This window comes from Oncorhynchus nerka, linkage group LG12 (assembly GCF_034236695.1).
Source record: "Oncorhynchus nerka isolate Pitt River linkage group LG12, Oner_Uvic_2.0, whole genome shotgun sequence".
In the NCBI taxonomy this organism is placed as follows: domain Eukaryota; kingdom Metazoa; phylum Chordata; class Actinopteri; order Salmoniformes; family Salmonidae; genus Oncorhynchus; species Oncorhynchus nerka.
Window position 1 is genome coordinate 77649709 of NC_088407.1, and position 21023 is coordinate 77670731.

Genomic DNA, 21023 nt, shown 5'->3' on the forward strand with positions numbered 1-21023 from the left:
AACATATAAACTGTGAAGCGTGTGTGGCATGTAATCATTGGTTGATGAGCACAAAGTGACTGTTATATAGTCAACCTGGAATGGGGGCAGTATCTTTCTGGCCAATCAAACGTCACTGCCTGACTCAGTGTGGTTCATTAGGGAAAACAGCTGGATTGTACAGAGCTCTGACATCACAAAAATCTGGATGAGAAGCCAGGCAATCAAAGACCGCATCTGTACAGCTGCCAGAGAGCAGCCAAGCAAACAAACAGCATGATGCAGGAACTCATATTCACAGTTCCCAGTTCCCCACAAAACATGTACACAAACTTTCTTCTTGTTCAAATTGCCTACAGGACTGTTTCACAGGCACAGACTGCATTGAGGCGTTTACCACATCAGTACATTGACAAAGTCATCCCCACAGACTGAACATATCCCAACCAGAAGCAATGGATTACAGGCAACATCCAAACTGAGTTATAGGCTAGAGCTGCCGCTTTCAAAGGGCGGGACACTAATCCAGACGCTTATTAGAATTCCCGCTACGACCTCAGACAAGCCATCAAACAGGCAAAGCGTCAAAACAGGTCTAAGATCGAATCCTACTACGCCGGCTCGGACGCTCGTCGGATGTGGCAGGGCTTGCAAACTATCACGGATTATAAAAGGAAACCCAGCCGCAAACTGCCCAGTGACGTGAGCCTACCAGATGAGCTTAATGCCTTCTATGCTAACTTCGAGGCAAGCAACACTGAACCATGCATGAGAGCACCAGCTGTTCAGGGCGACTGTGTGATCAAGCTCTCCATAGTCGATGAGAGTAAAACTTTAAACAGGTTAACATTCACAAGGCAGCAGGGCCAGACGGATTACCAGAGCATGCGCTGGCCAGCTGGCAAGTGTCTTCCTTCACATATTCAACCTCTCTCTGAACCACTCTGTAATACCTACAATACTGTTCAAAAGGCCTATTATCAGCATCCATCACTCCTGTGTTCCAATGGCACATTGTGTTAGCTAATCCAAGTTTATCATTTTAAAAGGATAATTGATCATTAGAAAACCCTTTTGCAATTATGTTAGCACAGCTAGCACAGCAATTAAACAGTCCTCAACTGGCAGCTTCATTAAATAGTACCCGCAAAACACGAATCTCAACATCAACAGTGAAGAGACGACTCGGGAGTTCCTCTGTCCAGTGTCTGTGTTATTTTGCCCATCTTAATCTTTTATTTTTATTGGCCATTCTGAGATATGGCTTTTTCTTTGCAACTCTGCCTAGAAGGCCAGCATCCCGGAGTCGCCTCTTCACTGTTGACGTTGAGACTGGTGTTTTGCGGGTACTATTTAATTAATGAAGCTGCCGGTTGAGAACTTGTGAGTTGTCTGTTTCTCAAACTAAACACTCTAATGCCCTTGTCCTCTTGCTCAGTTGTGCACGGGGGCCTCCCACTCCTCTTTCCAATATCTATGTAGATATTCCATAAAAATCAGCCTTTTCCATTGACTATCGCCCAATAGCATTGACTATCGCCCAATAGCACACATCTGTAGCCATTAAAGGCTTTGAAATGCTGGTCATGGCTCACATCAACACCCTCATCACAGACACCCTGGACCCACTCCAACTCACATACTGCCCCAACAGATCCACAGATTATGCATTCTCTATTGCACTCCACACTGCCCTATCCCAACTGGACAAGAGGAACACCTACAGTATATCACAAAAGTGAGTACACCCCTCACATTTTTGTAAATATTTGAGTATATCTTTTCATGTGACAACACTGAAGAAATGACATTTTCACTTAGGGGTGTACTCACTTTTGTTGCCAGCGGTTTAGACATTAATGGCTGTGTGTTGAGTTATTTTGAGGGGACAACACATTTACACTGTTATACAAGCTGTACACTCACTACTTTACATTGTAGCAAAGTGTCATTTCTTCAGTGTTGTCACATGAAAAGATACACTCAAATATTTACAAAAATGTGAGGGGTGTACTCACTTTTGTGATATACTGTATGTGAGAATGCTGTTCATTGACTACAGCTCAATGTTCAACACCATAGTGTCCTTCAAGCTCATCACTAAGCTAGGGACCCTGGGACTGAACACCTCTCTCTGCAACTGAATTCTGGAATTCCTGATGGGCCACCCCCAGGTGGTAAGTGGAGGCAACAACACATCCGCCACGTTGAGGGGTCCCCTCAGGGGTATGTGCTTAGTCCCCTCCCTGTACACCCACGACTGCGTGACAACACATGACTCCAAAACCATCCTTAAGTTTGCTGACGACACAACGGTGTTAGGCCTGATCACCGACGATGACGAGACAGCCTATAGGGAGGAGGTCAGTGACCTGGCCAGGACAACAACCTCTCCCTAAACGTCAGGAAGACAAAAGGAGCTGATCGTGGACTACAGGAAACAGAGGGCCGAGCATGCCCCCAGTCACATCGACAGGGCTGTGTTGGAGCGGGTGGAGACTTCCTCTGTGTCCACATCCCTAAGGATCTATTACAGTCCACACAAACCAACAGAGTCGTGAAGAGGGCATGAAAACGGCTCTTCCCTCTCAGGAGGCTGAAAAGTTTTGGCATGGGCCCTCAGATCCTCAAAGTTCTACAGCTGCACCATTGAGAGCATCTTGACTGGCTGCATCACCATTTGGGATGGCAACTGTGTAAAGCCCAGTACATCACTGGGGCTGAGCTCCCTGAAATCCAGGACCTCTATACCAGGCAGTGTCAGACGAAGGCCCTAAAATGGTCAAAGACTCCAGCCACTGCACGGCAAGAGGTACCAATGCACCAAGTCTGGAACCAACAAGCCATAAGACTACTAAATAGTTGTTAGTTAACCATTTTTACTCATCACATACGCTGCTGCTACTGTTTAGTATCTATCCTGTTGCCTAGTCACTTTAAACCTACCTATAAGTACATATACTGTATACTTCAATTACCTCATACCCCTGCACATCACCTCGGTACTGGTGCACCGTGTATATAGCATTACTCATTGTGTATTTATTATTACTTGTTATTAATTTTCTATTATTTCTATATCGCTGCATTGTTGGGAAGGGCCTGCAAGCATTTCATTGTTAGTCTACACCTGTTGTTAACGAAGAATGTGAGAGCAGATTGTCTTGGATTAGATCCTGTTGATGAATGCAGGCTAGGATAGTGTAGTCACAAGAGGATGCTGTCTGGTTGTAAATCCAATAAACTGGACAACAATGTCAGTAAATGTATAGAAGTGCCACCCTACAGCACACACATACACAAGCGCGCACTAACACACTAACACACAATGTTACTTAATATTGAATGTGCAAGTAGACAATACTATACCTGTTACATAGAACTACTTCACTGTGAGTGCATTTGAGGTAAAAAAATATATAGAGACCTGTGATTGGCTTACCATGGTCACATGACTGCAGATTTTGGTCCCTATACACTTGGCTTAGTAATTGAGGTTTCCATATGATATAGATCAGATGTTAACCACAGACTTCCTCCAAGCCTCCATTTATATTTAAAACCACCTCGCCAAACACAGTACAGATTCAGTACACCATCAGAGGAAGAACCAGAGACCTAGGAGACAATCTCTGCAATAAAATGCCCTATCTATCTGTGTCTCTGTCGGTCTGTCTCTCTGTGTCCATCTGTCTTTTTGTCTGTCTGGCTCTCTCTGCCTCTCTGCTGTTGTGTTGGTCTGTCAGTCTGCCTGCCTGTCTGTCTGTCTGTCTACCTCTGTCTCTCTGTCTGTCTGCTTGCCTGTCTGTTACTGTTTCTGTCCATCTCTGTGTCTGTCTCGGTCTGCCTTCCCTCCTGCCTGTCTATCTCCCTGGCCTCTGACATGTTTTCATAGTAATAATCTCCTTGCTTGGACCCAGACATATCACACAACACAGCTCTCTAGATGAGGCATCATTGAAGCTGTCCAAACCAGAAAGACTACTGTGTGGGTAGTGGGTACCTAACTATTTTATCAAACTATCCTAAACAGCACATCTCCTAATGACGTTTTACCCAATTCTGTTCAGAATTAGCTGTTGTGTGATGTCAATGTTGGCCTAGCAGTTCAGGACAGTTCAGGACGTGTTGCCTAATTCTGTTTTACTCTTATCCTTTAGAAAACAAATGAATGATGAAGAGAATTAATGTGATTTGAAACTCTCCTTTGTCTGATAGTAATAAAAAACACATTGAAAACAGAGGTTGTTATATATAGTTAATGTAGCCTAAGACTACAACATTATCCATCTCCGCCTCTGTCTTCCGTTTGAACATGATGGGGCAATGAGGCCAAGGGAGATTAACAGACATTTAAAAGGAATTGACCACACAAAACCATTGTAGTCTACTCATATGAAAGTTTAATTCAATCAAACAGCTAAACAGTTGAATACTTTATACATTTTCCATCTAGTAGTGAGTCTGAGGTAAGTAACCAGCAAGGTCACACCAGCAACAGCATTGTTGTGTTGTGTGAGGGAGGCGGGTAGTGAGAGGGCAGTGACGCTGAATAGTGCCCTCCTCCCCTTCCCAATTCCGCCGATTTAGCGTCTGCCCACTCCTCGTTCCTGCACCGACCTCCAAGGGAAACCGCTTTGTTACCAACCGTATCCAAATTTTACGCGGGTTACCCAAGTCCGACTCAATTAAAATACAGTAGCCCCAGAGAAGTAGGTTTTTGAGAAATAACGTGTACTGTCTCTTTAAGATCTCTTGGCTAGTTTGCTTCGTATTGATCAATCCACCATTTTCCAACACACAGCGGCGGCAGTGGTAACACAGCGACAGCTAACCCTACCTGGAGACGCCAGGACCCGGGGCAGTCATGGCAGCGAACATGTACCGGGTTGGAGGTAAGGGGGGAACACATTTTGGGACAATTTTGTATCCTTTATGTTGCGCTCGTCCGGTTCGTCGCAGGATTTGCAGCATGTTTTTACCCTTCCTTTTATTTCCTAAAGCGCCTTGTGTTTCAGTCAGAGTGATGAAGACGATGGTGACTGTGTGAGGAGGAGGATGGTGATGAAGGGGAGTCTCGTAGCGCTAGGGATCGACCCCGGGTTTTTATTGTTGTTGTTTCCATCCCGTATCGCTATTGTTGTTACACAAACCAATATGATCGTCTTTGGTAGGCCTAACAGCATTTGTTTTCACTAAAATAGTTCAACCGCGATTCGCTTTTAAAAGTAAAGTTTGGCTTGCCAGTCAGCTACCAAACGTTAGCTAGCTAGGTTGCTAACATGTTATTTGGCTCTGGATAGAGTGAGTCAGAATTAAAGGAATTAGTATTAAACTAATTTAATACTATCTCTGGTACGAGCGTTATGAGGCAGGGCAGGATGACTACTGCTGGTCTCTGAAGTTAGCTAACTTAAATAAGGTGCCTTTCAGAATTATAATAAATTACAATTTAGTCTACTCAGGTTCAGGTTGAGTTAATTTACCTGAGTCTAGCTATCCAACTCACCTGGATATTTTAGTGTTGGGGGATTGATTATAGTTAGAAGACTGGGGTCAGGTGTTTCACTCTCCTGCAATACATTTGAACAGGAGTCTGACAACAAATTGGTGACTGTATCTAGTAGGCAAACGTTAGTCAAGCCACAGCTTTTAAACCAAGCTTGTTAGCTAGTGTGAACATTTTGTTGGACCACAACTGTGTGTAAAGTGTTGGTTTCATAAATGGAAATAAAATATCCCAGAAATGTTCCATATGCACAAACAGTGTATTTCTCTCAAATTTTGTCAACAAATGTGTTTACATTTCTCCTTTACCAAGATAATTCATCCACCTGACAGGTATGGCATATCAAGAAGCTGATTAAACAGCATGGTCAGTACACAGGTGCATCTTGTGTTGGGGACAATAAAAGGCCACTCTAAAATATGCAGTTTTGTCACACAACACAATAGATGTCTCAAGTTTTGAGGGAGTGTGCAATTGGCATGCTGACTGCAGGAATGTCCATCAGAGCTGTTGCCAGATAATTTGATGTGAATTTCTCTACCATAAGCCACCTCCAACTTCGTTTTAGAGAATTTGGCACATGTATGGGGTCATGGGTGAGTGTTTTTCTGATGTCGACGTCATGAACAGAGTGCCCCACGGGTGGGGTTGTGGTACGGGCGGGCAGGCATAAGCTACGGACAACAAATACAATTACATTTTATCGATGGCAATTAGAATGCTCTAAAATATCGCAATGAGATCCTAAGGCCTTTTTTTTTAGGTATCAGATGCATATCTGTATTCCCTGTCGTGAAATCAATAGATTAAGGCCTAATTAATTTATTTCAATTGACTGATTTCTTATGAACTGTAACTCAGTGAAATTGTTGCATATACATACATACATACAGTGGGGCAAAAAAGTATTTAGTCAGCCACCAATTGTGCAAGTTCTCCCACTTAAAAAAATGAGAGGCCTATAATTTTCATCATAGGTACACTTCAACTATGACAGACAAAATGAGAAAAAAAAGCCAGGAAATCACATTGTAGGATTTTTAATGAATTTATTTGCAAATGATGGTGGAAAATAAGTATTTGGTCACCTACAAACAAGCAAGATTTCTGGCTCTCTCAGACCTGTAACGTCTTCTTTAAGAGGCTCCTCTGTCCTCCACTCGTTACCTGTGTTAATGGCACCTGCTTGAACTTGTTACCATTATAAAAGACACCTGTCCACAACCTCAAACAGTCACACTCCAAACTCCACTATGGCCAAGACCAAAGAGCTGTCAAAGGACACCAGAAACAAAATTGTAGACCTGCACCAGGCTGGGAAGACTGAATCTGCAATAGGTAAGCAGCATGGTTTGAAGAAATCAACTGTGGGAGCAATTATTAGGAAATGGAAGACATACAAGACCACTGATAATCTCCCTCGATCTGGGGCTCCACGCAAGATCTCACCCTGTGGGGTAAAATTGATCAAAAGAACTGTGAGCAAAAATCCCAGAACCACACGGGAGGACCTAGTGAATGACCTGCAGAGAGCTGGGACCAAAGTAATAAAGCCTACCATCAGTAACACACTACGCCGCCAGGGACTCAAATCCTGCAGTGCCAGACATGTCCCCCTGCTTAAGCCAGTACATGTCCAAGCCCGTCTGAAGTTTGCTAGAGAGCATTTGGATGATCCAGAAGAAGATTGGGAGAATGTCATATGGTCAGATGAAACCAAAATATAAGTTTTTGGTTAAAACTCAACTCGTCGTGTTTGGAGGACAAAGAATGCTGAGTTGCATCCAAAGAACACCATACCTACTGTGAAGCATGGGGGTGGAAACATCATGATTTGGGGCTGTTTTTCTGCAAATTGACCAGGACGACTAATCCGTGTAAAGGAAAGAATGAATGGGGCCATGTATCGTGAGATTTTGAGTGAAAACCTCCTTCCATCAGCAAGGGCATTGAATATGAAACGTGGCTGGGTCTTTCAGCATGACAATGATCCCAAACACACCGCCCAGGCAACGAAGGAGTGGCTTCGTAAGAAGCATTTCAAGGTCCTGGAGTGGCCTAGCCAGTCTCCAGATCTCAACACCATAGAAAATCTTTGGAGGGAGTTGAAAGTCTGTTTCCCAGCAACAGCCCCAAAACATCACTGCTCTAGAGGAGATCTGCATGGAGGAATGGGCCAAAATACCAGTAACAGTGTGTAAAAACCTTGTGAAGACTTACAGAAAATGTTTGACCTCTGTCATTGCCAACAAAGGGTATATAACAAAGTATTGACAAACTTTTGTTATTGGCCAAATACTTATTTTCCACCATAATTTGCAAATAAATTCATTAAAAATCCTACAATATGATTTTCTGGATTTTTTTTTCTCATTTTGTCTGTAGTGTACCTATGATGAAGTGTACTTATGATGAAAATTACAGGCCTCATCTTTTTAAGTGGGAGAACTTGTGGCTGACTAAATACTTTTTTTGTCCCACTATATATATATACAAAATTTACACTGAATAAAAACTCAAAAGTCTGCTTTTACTGAGTTACAGTTCATATAAGGAAATCAGTCAATTTAAATAAATTCATTAGGGCCTAATCCATGAATTTCACTTGACTGGACAGGGACGCAGTCATGGGTGGGGCCTGGGAGGACATAGGCCCACCCACATGGGATCCATGCCGAGCCAATCAGGAGTTTTTCCCCCACAAAAGTGCTTTATTACAGACAGAAATACTCCTCAGTTTCATCAGATGTCCGGGTGGCTGGTCTCAGATGATCCCGCAGGTGAAAACTGGATGTGGAGGTCCTGGGCTGGTTACATGTGGTCTGCGGTTGTGAGGCCGGTTGGACATACTTCCAAATTCTCAAAAATTACAATGGAGGCGGATTAGAGTAGAGAAATTAACATTACATTCTCTGGCAACAGCTCTAGTGGACATTCCTGCAGTCAGCAGGCCAATTGCACACTCCCCTCAACTTGAGACATCTGTGGCATTGTGTTGTGACACAACTGCACATTTTAGTGACCTTTTATTGTCCCCAGCACAAGGTGCACGTGTGTAATGATCATCCTGTTTAATCATCTTCTTGATATGCCACACCTGTCAGGTGGATGGATTATCTTGGCATTGGAGAAATGCTCACTAACAGGAATGCAAACACATTTGTGCACAACATTTTGAGAGAAATAAGCTTTGTGCGTCTGTAACATTTCTGGGGTCTTTTATTTCAGCTCATAAAACATTGGACAAACACTTTACATGTTGCGTTTTTATATTTTTGTTCTGTTTTTTAAAAATGTTTTCAAACAATTGTTAACGGTGACCACGGTCATTTTGCTGACCAATAACCATCAACCAAAATTCCATAACCTCAACAACAGTGTCAGCAGCACCAGTTGTAGATTGTGAATGTGACAGATGGGGTCAATGGGACCAGTCATGGAGGAGACAATACTTTATAACAACACAGCCTAGTCTTCCCACTCTTATTATTCATACATGTCAACTGGCTGTCGGCTGTTCTGAACAAGTTGTTTTTCAGACAAGTGAGACAACTCACTGTTAAGATAGCTAGCTTTCATAAAAAAAATAGCCTACGGTTTGGTTCAGGCACTGTGTTGAAATGGTGAGGATTGTGTGTGTGTAGTTGTGCCTGTCTGCATGCAATCAGGCCCATGCTGCTGTATAGAAGAGACCCATGAGTTGTTGTGGAAACCGGTGAATTGAAGCCACTCTTCTTCTGTGTTAAACAGTCACTCGGTGCACACTGAGACGAGCTACATTTTTCCCCCTGTTTCCAGCAGATCATTTTAATTGATAGCTGGAAATGCAACTTTTGACAGTAGATTCACTTGCTTTACACTCATTTTAGGAATGATGGAACTGTTTGACCGCTTCTCAAGAAGCTCTGATTTATGGCCAATCAATCAGTACCAAGATAGTAAAAGTAGGCATAGATTTTAAGGAGGGAAATGTTTTTTAATTTCCATGTCAATAACATTTATAAAACTCTTTTTACATCAGCAGTTACCCAGCCTAGAACCCAAAAGAGCAAGCAATGCAGAAGCACGGTGGCCAGGAATAACTCCCTAGAAGGCTGGAAACTAGGGAGGAACCAGGCACCAAGTGGTGGACGGTTCTCTTCTGACCCTCTACATTCACCATAGGTCCCCTGTTTGGACCTGCCGCCCCAGTCATTGCCTTAGCTCTTCGGTAAAATGGCAGTACACTGATGTTCAGAAATGGCTTTGCTCACAATTAGGGTTCTGAAGAGAGTCCCACATGTTAGTGAACCATTGTCAGAAGAAGCACCCATGACACGCTTTGAAGCTCTGTGCAAGGATCCAGGATAAAACAGATGCCTCTGTGGCTGCCTTGTCCCCTCCTCCAGTCTAAGGCCTTGGCTTGGCTGGCATCAAAACAAACCTGGCTCCTCTCAAAGATGGCTAACACTTAGCAAGACAATGCTAGATCATCAGAGGCACTGAGGACTTTCCTTGTGGCTGAAGTATGAACACAGTACGCTCGCCAGGCCCTAATGTCTTTGGTTCCCCCATTAGATCAGGCCTTAGACCACTGCGCCACCCGGGAGGCCCTCATCCAATAGATCATTTGTCTTTTCTAGTACATCACTCTTCCAGAGAGAGAGAGCCACCTCTGGCATTTAGGTACCCTGAACATTTTATCCTCCAAAACCCAAGGAACATTTTTAAAACAAGAGTCTGGATGGTCGTTATTGGATGTTAGTCACACATCATTATTGTGAACTACAGGTAACTGCCAAAATAAAGAAAACGCCAACATATATATATATATATATATAAGTAGGGCATTTGGCCACAAAGAGCCAGAACAGCTTCAACTCTATTGGAAGGATGCGACACTTCTTCACGAGAAATTTCATTTTTTGTGTGTGTTTTTGTTGATGGTGGTGGAAACCGCTGTCTCAGACGCCATTCCAGAATCTCCCGTAAGTGTTAAATTGCGTTGAGATCTGGTGACTGAGACGGCCATTGCGAATGGTTTACATCGTTTTCATGCTCATCAAACCATTCAGTGACGACTCGTGCCCTGTGGATGGGGACATTGTCATCCTATGGGGGCATAGCCATGGTAGTCAAAATAATGGCCTCCCCATCATATTTATAGATGATCCTAAAGCATGTTTGGATGTTAATTGCTTCATTAACTTAGGAACCATACCTGTGTGGGAGCACCTGCTTTCAATATACTTTGTATCCCTCATTTACTTAAATGTTTCCATTATTTTGACAGTTACCTGTACCATCATAATATCCAACACAGATGAGTTGTCCTGGCATTGAGTGTCCCTGAACATTACCCTTAACAAAATCCAGTGTACCCTTCCTCCTTACATCAGAGGAGAGTTAACATTTACATTTACATTTAAGTCATTTAGCAGACGCTCTTATCCAGAGCGTCTGTTGCTTGATCAGCATTATCTACCTGGCATCTTCAGCTTATTTTCTTGGCTCACACTAAATTATCACCTAATTGCCATCATACCTACTTTCCCTGTAGGCGTGTAGTCTCAGGCCTTGGGATCAAAGGCCAGGAGAGGATCCAGCTAGTTGCTTGAACAAGCTCTACTAAGTGTTTAGTTGGATTGGCTCTCCTGTGAAACAAAAAAAAAACCCATGGCACGGTCACATGGCATCTTCCTGACAAATGGGATTGGCTCATCAGAATAGGCTTCATGTCATGCAGAGATAGCCCATGGTGGGATCGATGTTTCTATGAAGAACACTGTTAGGACAAAGAGCATCACTGTCTTCAGTGACAAGTCCCCCGACGGCCAGTCACTGTGATAGAGATGTGATATATAACAGCAGAAACAACTGTAAAACATTTCCTCAGCAGATCAGTAACATATTGTGTGATGGTTAGGTGACAAACAAATGACCTGCGGCCACACAGAGGTGGGCACAACTGTACACACACACACACACACACACTGCGTCTCCATGGAGCCGAACAGACTCCATCACACAGGTGGTAAACACACAGCATAGATTGTCAGCAGGATTGCTGCAGGTTCTAGAGAGAGAGAGAGAGAACATGACACCGTGTGTCTGATAGAAGGCATCGCCTCCACCTATTTCCCAACAGTCACGGACAGCACAGGTTATCATAGTATGTTTGGCTGTTGTTCATAAGAGGAAACGCAGGACCTATTTTAGTGAGATGGATGGACCGAGTGTATATGAGAGTTGGAGAGTAAGTGGGAAAAGAAGAGTGTGATAGGTTCAGTGGGGGATTGAATTACCTGACTGCCATTGCCATAGTAACCCCCATACCATATCCCTGCACACTGAGACTGACCCTGATATGGCCTGTGGTGTCTGCTCCTCTCCACAAGAACATACCGCTGTGTAAGTGTGGACTGGACTTGCGTGGGAGGATGTTCTCTACCTCTCGTCTGTTTCTCCCGCTAGTCCCTATGCCCATGTCTTTGTCTGTTTTTAATTGCTTACTTATTTACTTATTTCTGCTTATCTGTCAGTCGATGTCTGTCTGGCTCTTTCTCATTCCTTCTCTGTTTGTCTGTCTCTCTACACGTCTGACTCTGGCCTGGTTTGGTTCCACTCAGAGCGGGCTGACTGTCTCTTTGGGTCTCAGCTCAGCAACATGGTATGATTGGCTCAGAGGATATTTGACTGCACTGTGACGTAGCGGTTGATGAGGGCCCGTGATTGGCTGAGGCTGGCAGTGGGGGAGGGGTGGTTGTAGCAGACTCTGGCTGTGGGCACATGTAGGCTGAGATGGCAGGAGGGTAGGCAGACAGACAGTTTGGTCTGCATGGAGCATGTTCTGTGTTTTGGCTGTATAACAGTTTTCTGCTTGTATGTTGTTGGTTTTCTAGGAGCCCCTCTCTGTTTCTCTCTCCCATCCCATCTTTCTCTCGCTCTTTGTTTACATGGACCCTGAAGTATGTGTGTGTGTGTTCCTCCCTTCCTGGGAGAGTGGAGACCTACTCAGACGAGACGAAGACTCGGACTGGAGGGAATGGGGCAGGCCTGGAATTATGTGATTTTCAGGGGCAAATTGACAATTTTAAATAGATTTGAAAACCTAAAAAAAGACTAGCTGTTCTGTTACGAAAAACACAAATGTATGTAAGTGTACATAAGTAATTAGCCTACAGGTCAAAGGGTAGGTGATAGCCTATGGGAATTGGTTACAGTTTGTCATGTCTACACTGACACTGGCAGGAGGAAGGTGCCTGAAAATGTAGCCAAACTTTAATGAGACTTTTTAAAATGTATTTACAGATACACACACACACACACACACAGCAGTCTTGTTTAACAATTAGAATGCAGGATAATGAACATGGACATTTAAGGCTTGATTCTGTAGTACTAGCGCCACTGTTTTCAGATAGCAGAGATGGGCCTGTTCCGCACCACATTACCCACCTTGCAATCTGAGCAGAGGCACTTATCATTTTTAAAAACTATTTAACCATAAATGCAATTGTTCAAAACCTGGACTTTTATATATTTATATATGTTTTACCATGTTCTGACCATAGGAATGTTAAGAGGATTGTTTTATAAACACTTCCTCATATGCCATTTAAACCAGCATTTCTCTCATGTTCTCAATTTTCCTTTGTTGTCCAGCAGCCAAAGACACACTCCTAGTGATATTAACAACCCTGTGCTAGTTGTTGCATTTCTACATCTTCTCTCTTTCTACATCTTCTCTCTTTCTACATTTCTAAAGGAGATTTTCATCTCGCTTTTATGAAACCGCTCTCATTTGCGGCACAATTTGGAGAACCGGTGTATTCCCGCTAATTGCATTTTGGAACATTCGTGCTTATAGACATGGCTTACTGGCTTGTGCGCGTTGCTGCGCTTATAATGTGAAGAAATAGCCTAATAGCTTATCAACATTTTAAGCTAAATGTTCTGATCTGTTGCATCAGCGTAATTGTTTTTTAAAATGTTTTTGATGTACAGTGGGTTTATTCATTTGGAATCTATCGTCACACAACTGTCCCAGTCTTTTTGGTGTATTTATTTCTCGCCCGGAATGACAAGCTGACTAATAGAATTGGTCAACTTTTGTACTATGGGGGACAGTCGATTGACAGGCTAGTGCTTTTGTTGTTTGTTACTCATCTTGTTTGCTTACGAAAAGTCAAATGTGGACAGTTCTTCTACCGTCTTCGAATTTGATAAGGATGTGCTCCGTTTCCTCCCCGATCTGTCTTCACTAGTAGCCTACTTCGCAGCTGCGATGCCTGTGAGAAGGACCCGATCATGTGACGGGCATTGGCTAATAAGAATTGAGATATCTGAAAGAGCCATGTGAGTGAGAGGTGCTTCGGAACAGGGTGATTGGCAGACGGGAGAATGGAATTATAATTATTATGTTCATGGCACAACAGCCACTTTTGCTGCAAGGCATGAAAATGGGAGGCCTGGATAGGGGTCGACTAGGTAGTGTGGAGGGGGGACGTTGGAGGGCTTAGTCTAGGTAGTGTGGAGGGGGGACGTTGGAGGGCTTAGTCTAGGTAGTGTGGAGGTGGGACGTTGGAGGGCTTAGTCTAGGTAGTGTGGAGGGGGACGTTGGAGGGCTTAGTCTAGGTAGTGTGGAGGGGGACGTTGGAGGGCTTAGTCTAGGTAGTGTGGAGGGGGACGTTGGAGGGCTTAGTCTAGGTAGTGGGAGGTGGGACGTTGGAGGGCTTAGTCTAGGTAGTGGAGGGGGGACGTTGGAGGGCTTAGTCTAGGTAGTGTGGAGGTGGGACGTTGGAGGGCTTAGTCTAGGTAGTGTGGAGGGTTGAGGGGTGGGAGTAGACTGTGGAGGTGAGAGAGTAGGGGACTACGGAGGGTTGAGGGGTGGGAGTAGACTGTGGAGGTTGGGGGGGTGGAGGAGAATAGAGGAGGAGACGAGGGAGGGTTTAGCTCCAGGCAGCCTACCAAGTGTGCGGTGTGATAATCTGACGTTAGCCAAGACGCATGCAGGGTTAAGACTAGGCACCCTACCAAGCCCAGGGCCTAAAGGGATGTCAGGCTGAGTACTGAGGCTGCTATGGGCCTGGAGCTGGGCCAAGATCGGGGAGAGAGGAGTGGGGGATGGGAGAGCATTGTGGTAGGAGAGCAGGGTGGAGGGGATAGGAGAGCAGGGGGAGGGGGGGCAATGAGAGGGGGATTGGAGGGGATGGGAGAGAAGTGGGGGGGTGGGAGAGCAGGGGGATTGGAGGGGGATGGGAGAGCAGGGGATGGAGGGATGGGAGAGCAGGGGAGAAGGGAGAGCATTGGGGTAGGAGAGCAGGGTGGAGGGGATAGGAGAGCAGGGGAGAAGGGATAGGGGAGAGGAATGGGAGGGGACGGAAAGCAGGGGGAGAGGGGAGAGCATTGGGGTAGGAGAGCAGGGTGGAGGGGATAGGAGAGCAGGGGGAGAGGGAGGGAGGGAGAGCAATGGGAGGGAGAGCAGGGGGATGGGAGAGCAGGGATGGAGGGGATGGGAGAGCAGAGCAAGAGGGGAGAGCAGGGGGGATGGGATGGGAGAGCAGGGGATGGATGGGAGAGGAGGAGGAGGAGAGGGGAGGAGAGCAATGGGAGGGGAAGGAATGGGATAGGAGAGCAATGGGAGAGGGGAGAGAAGGAACTGGGTCAAGAGCACAGACTGAGGTAGAGGGAGCTGGTAATGGAAAAAGGAAAAAAATATTGAATTGTGGGTCGGCACATGTTTTGATTTACTGTACAACAAGCTATTGAAGTCATCCATTGGTCAGAGGGGCTAAACCACTCAGTGAGAATCCAGTTGCCACTGTCTGTCAGTTGGATATACAGAGTAACTTTGTTAAGACACTGTACTGACGTTCTCTCTCCCTCCTTTCTTCCTTCTTCCTCCACAGATTATGTTTATTTTGAAAACTCATCCAGTAACCCACTGCTGATTCGGCGGATAGAAGAGCTCAACAAGGTGAGACCGTGGTGTGTGTGTGTGCGTGCGCGCAAAGTCTCGAGTCCAGACAGGTGCCAACTGTCCTCAATGTTTGGCTGTTTGAAGGTACTGGAGACTAGTGTCTGTCTGCTGTGATTAAAGGGACACTTCGGGATTTTGGCCCTTTTATCTACTTCCCAAGAGTCAGATGACCTCGTGGATACCATTTTTATGTTTCTGTGTGCCATTTGAAGGAAGTTGCAAACTAGCGCTAGCGCATTTGCTAGCAGATACCCATAGACTTCCAGTCATTGTGCTAATAATAGTTAGCATTGACTCACAAAACTACGTCTTACTTCCTTCATACTGGACACAGACATACATATTCCGGCGCCGACAGAGATGGCCGCCTCGCTTCGCGTTCCTAGGAAACTATGCAGTTTTTTGTTTTTTTACGTGTTATTTCTTACATTAGTACCCCAGGTCATCTTAGGTTTCATTAAATACAGTCGAGAAGAACTACTGAATATAAGATCAGCGTCAACTCACCATCAGTACGACCAAGAATATGTTTTTCGCGACGCGGATCCTGTGTTCTGCGTTACAAACAGGACAACGGAATGGATCCCATGCAGCGACCCAAAAAAACGACTCCGAAAAAGAGGGAAACGAGGCGGTCTTCTGGTCAGACTCCGGAGACGGGCACACCGTGCACCACTCCCTAGCATTCTTCTTGCCAATGTCCAGTCTCTTGACAACAAGGTTGATGAAATCCGAGCAAGGGTAGCATTCCAGAGGGACATCAGAGACTGTAACGTTCTTTGCTCGGAAACATGGCTCACTGGAGAGACGCTATCCGAGGCGGTGCAGCCAACGGGTTTCTCCACGCATCGCGCCGACAGAAACAAACATCTTTCTGGTAAGAAGAGGGGCGGGGGCGTATGCCTCATGGCTAACGAGACATGGTGTGATGAAAGAAACATACAGGAACTCAAATCCTTCTGTTCACCTGATTTAGAATTCCTCACAATCAAATGTAGACCGCATTATCTACCAAGAGAATTCTCTTCGATTATAATCACAGCCGTATATATTCCCCCCCAAGCAGACACATCGATGGCTCTGAACGAACTTTATTTAACTCTTTGCAAACTGGAAACCATTTATCCGGAGGCTGCATTCATTGTAGCTGGGGATTTTAACAAGGCTAATATTCTGCCCTTGAGTTGCGTTCCCATGCAAAACTAGACAGATAGCTAACAACTAAGTCTTCAATAAAACTCCCAAGGCGTGACTTTTCTTGAATGAATATATTGAAAACGTTTATGTTGTGAAACTGCAAAATACAGAAAAGAATATACTTTAGTGTTCAATTCACACCGACATACTGTAGCTGTACATTAAACATTTGAAGTTGCATAAATACAAAGCACGCGCTAAGGTACCATGCATCTGGCATGATGCCAAACCATATAGCTAATTGTTAACCATATGATAATTGCTCCTTTCATTACTCTAATGTATAACCATCTATTTAGAATAACAAAGCATATTACACTAGAAACAGTAACAAAACTACAGTATTGTATATTTTACAATTCGTTTGCATGACGCATGAGCAAAGTAATACAGCTAACGACATACACAAAAGGCATTGCAATTTGTGAGTAAATGCAACCAACATTGATATGTAAGAAACTCTATCAATAACAAGATTATCATCATTAGCTAAATGCTTGAATCGAACTTACAAACAAATATTTTTCCAAGGCTGAAGCGTGACAAGAAATAACTACATTGAAAGACCTGCACCGTAGCGTTGTTTGTAGCTGCTTCTATGCGTGCAAAACAAATTCTACTTCCCGTTTGCGTTGTCTTTCTAAGTACCAGAAAGCGCCACTAGGGGGCAAATAACACCATTGAACACAATGAAAATCCAATTTAACCATTGTAATAAAATAATCTGTTACCTTCTAACAGGATGGCAGCACAGCTAATCTGAAAACAAGACTCCCTAAATTTTATCAGCATATCGATTGCCCAACCAGGGGTGGAAAAACCTTGGATCATTGTTACTCTAACTTCCGCGACGCATATAAGGCCCTGCCCCGCCCCCCTTTCGGAAAAGCTGACCACGACTCCATTTTGTTGATCCCTGCCTACAGACAGAAACTAAAACAAGAGGCTCCCACGCTGAGGTCTGTCCAACGCTGGTCCGACCAAGCTGACTCCACACTCCAAGACTGCTTCCATCACGTGGACTGGGATATGTTTCGTATTGCATCAGATAACAATATTGACGAATACGCTGATTCGGTGTGCGAGTTCATTAGAACGTGCGTTGAAGATGTCGTTCCCATAGCAACGATTAAAATATTCCCTAACCAGAAACCGTGGATTGATGGCAGCATTCGCGTGAAACTGAAAGCGCGAACCACTGCTTTTAATCAGGGCAAGGTGTCTGGTAACATGACCAAATACAAACAGTGCAGCTATTCCCTCCGCAAGGCTATCAAACAAGCTAAGCGTCAGTACAGAGACAAAGTAGAATCTCAATTCAACGGCTCAGACACAAGAGGCATGTGGCAGGGTCTACAGTCAATCACGGACTACAAGAAGAAATCCAGCCCAGTCACGGACCAGGATGTCTTGCTCCCAGGCAGACTAATTAACTTTTTTTGCCCGCTTTGAGGACAATACAATGCCACTGACACGGCCTGCAACGAAAACATGCGGTCTCTCCTTCACTGCAGCCGAGGTGAGTAAGACATTTAAACGTGTTAACCCTCGCAAGGCTGCAGGCCCAGACGGCATCCCCAGCCGCGCCCTCAGAGCATGCGCAGACCAGCTGGCCGGTGTGTTTACGGACATATTCAATCAATCCCTATACCAGTCTGCTGTTCCCACATGCTTCAAGAGGGCCACCATTGTTCCTGTTCCCAAGAAAGCTAAGGTAACTGAGCTAAACGACTACCGCCCCGTAGCACTCACTTCTGTCATCATGAAGTGCTTTGAGAGACTAGTCAAGGACCATATCACCTCCACCCTACCTGACACCCTAGACCCACTCCAATTTGCTTACCGCACAAATAGGTCCACAGACGATGCAATCTCAACCACACTGCACACTGCCCTAACCCATCTGGACAAGAGGAATACCTATGTGAGAATGCTGTTCATCGACTACAGCTCGGCATTCAACACCATAGTACCCTCCAAGCTCGTCATCAAGCTCGAGACCCTGGGTCTCGACCCCGCCCTGTGCAACTGGGTACTGGACTTCCTGACGGGCCGCCCCCAGGTGGTGAGGGTAGGCAACAACATCTCCTCCCCGCTGATCCTCAACACTGGGGCCCCACAAGGGTTCGTTCTGAGCCCTCTCCTGTACTCCCTGTTCACCCACGACTGCGTGGCCACGCACGCCTCCAACTCAATCATCAAGTTTGCGGACGACACAACAGTGGTAGGCTTGATTACCAACAACGACGAGACGGCCTACAGGGAGGAGGTGAGGGCCCTCGGAGTGTGGTGTCAGGAAAATAACCTCACACTCAACGTCAACAAAACTAAGGAGATGATTGTGGACTTCAGGAAACAGCAGAGGGAACACCCCCCTATCCACATCGATGGAACAGTAGTGGAGAGGGTAGTAAGTTTTAAGTTCCTCGGCATACACATCACAGACAAACTGAATTGGTCCACTCACACAGACCGTATCGTGAAGAAGGCGCAGCAGCACTCACAAACTTCTACAGATGCACAATCGAGAGCATCCTGGCGGGCTGTATCACCGCCTGGTACGGCAACTGCTCCGCCCTCAACCGTAAGGCTCTCCAGAGGGTAGTGAGGTCTGCACAACGCATCACCGGGGGCAAACTACCTGCCCTCCAGGACACCTACACCACCCGATGTTACAGGAAGGCCATAAAGATCATCAAGGACATCAACCACCCGAGCCACTGCCTGTTCACCCCACTATCATCCAGAAGGCGAGGTCAGTACAGGTGCATCAAAGCTGGGACCGAGAGACTGAAAACAGCTTCTATCTCAAGGCCATCAGACTGTTAACCTCTTCCCTCTACCCTCTACTTTTTTGAACATTCTGTTAAAAATCGCGCAACATTTCAGCGCCCTGCTACTCATGCCAGGAATATAGTATATGCATTTGCTTAGTCTGTGTGGATAGAAAACACTCAGACGTTTATAAAACTGGTTAAATCACTGCTGTGGCTTTACCAGAACGGCATTTACATCGAAAAGCACAGGAAAAACTGATCACTGAAAATGGGAAAATATATCCATGCGCTACTTGAACCCATTGATAAAGGTGAACCACAATTAATTGACTGAGGTTGCAGTACCTACAGCTTCCACACGGTGTCTAGAGTCTTGTCATTTGCCTTCGAGTTTTTTCTTGGTCAAACACATGCAAGGCACCGTATTTCTTCAGGTCTAGGACCGGATATTTTCGTTGAGTTTCTAGCCGGACATTTTTCCAGACGGACAGCTAATGATCTTTACATCGCCTCCTGATGAATTTTATCGCTTATTAACGTTTACTAATACCTAAAGTTGCATTACAAAAGTATTTCGAAGTGTTTTGTGAAAGTTTATCGTCGACTTTTTGAATTTAAAAAAATGACGTTACGTTTTGAAACAATGTTTTTTTCGTTTATCACACAGTCTACATATAACGATATCTAGGCTTTATATGGACCGATTTAATCGAAATAAAGACCCAATAGTGTTTATGGGACATCTAGGAGTGCCAACAAAGAAGATGGTGAAAGGTAATGAATGTTTTCTATTTTATTGTGCGGTTTGTGTAACGCCGAAATGCTAATTATTTTGTTTACGTCCCCTGCGGATCTTTTGTGTTGTAGTGTATTGTTTCATGCTATCAGATAATAGCTTCTCATGCTTTCGCCGAAAAGCATTTTAAAAATCTGACTTGTTGCCTGGATTCACAACGAGTGTAGCTTTAATTCGATACCCTGCATGTGTATTTTAATGAACTTTTGAGTTTTAACTAATACTATTAGCATTTAGCGTAGCGCATTTGCATTTCCAGAGCTCTAGTTGGGACGCAAGCGTGCCGAGTAGAAGCAAGAGGTTAAACAGCCACCACTAACATTGAGTGGCTGCTGCCAACACACTGTCATTGACACTGACCCAACTCCAGCCACTTTAATAATGGGAATTGATGGGAAATGATGTAAATATATCACTAGCCACTTTAAACAATGCTACCTTATATAATGTTACTTACCCTACATTATTCATCTCATATGCATACGTATATACTGTACTCTATATCATCGACTGCATCCTTATGTAATACATGTATCACTAGCCACTTTAACTATGCCACTTTGTTTACATACTCATCTCATATGTATATACTGTACTCGATACCATCTACTGTATGCTGCTCTGTACCATCACTCATTCATATATCCTTATGTACATATTCTTTATCCCCTTACACTGTGTATAAGACAGTAGTTTTGGAATTGTTAGTTAGATTACTTGTTGGTTATTACTGCATTGTCGGAACTAGAAGCACAAGCATTTCGCTACACTCGCATTAACATCTGCTAACCATGTGTATGTGAC

At 44.6% G+C, this 21023-nt stretch overlaps 1 protein-coding gene across 1 annotated transcript in view; it reads left to right on the forward strand.

Annotated features, from left to right (window-relative positions):
* Positions 1–4568: 4568 nt before the first annotated feature.
* LOC115138835 (metastasis-associated protein MTA1-like) overlaps positions 4569–21023 on the forward strand; it is an 84088-nt gene continuing 67633 nt past the window's right edge. The window contains exons 1-3 of the mRNA XM_065025812.1: positions 4569–4691; positions 4784–4874; positions 15379–15446. Of these exons, the coding sequence (XP_064881884.1) occupies positions 4847–4874; positions 15379–15446 (96 nt within the window). The 5' untranslated portion in view covers positions 4569–4691; positions 4784–4846. The remainder of the gene's footprint in view (positions 4692–4783; positions 4875–15378; positions 15447–21023) is intronic.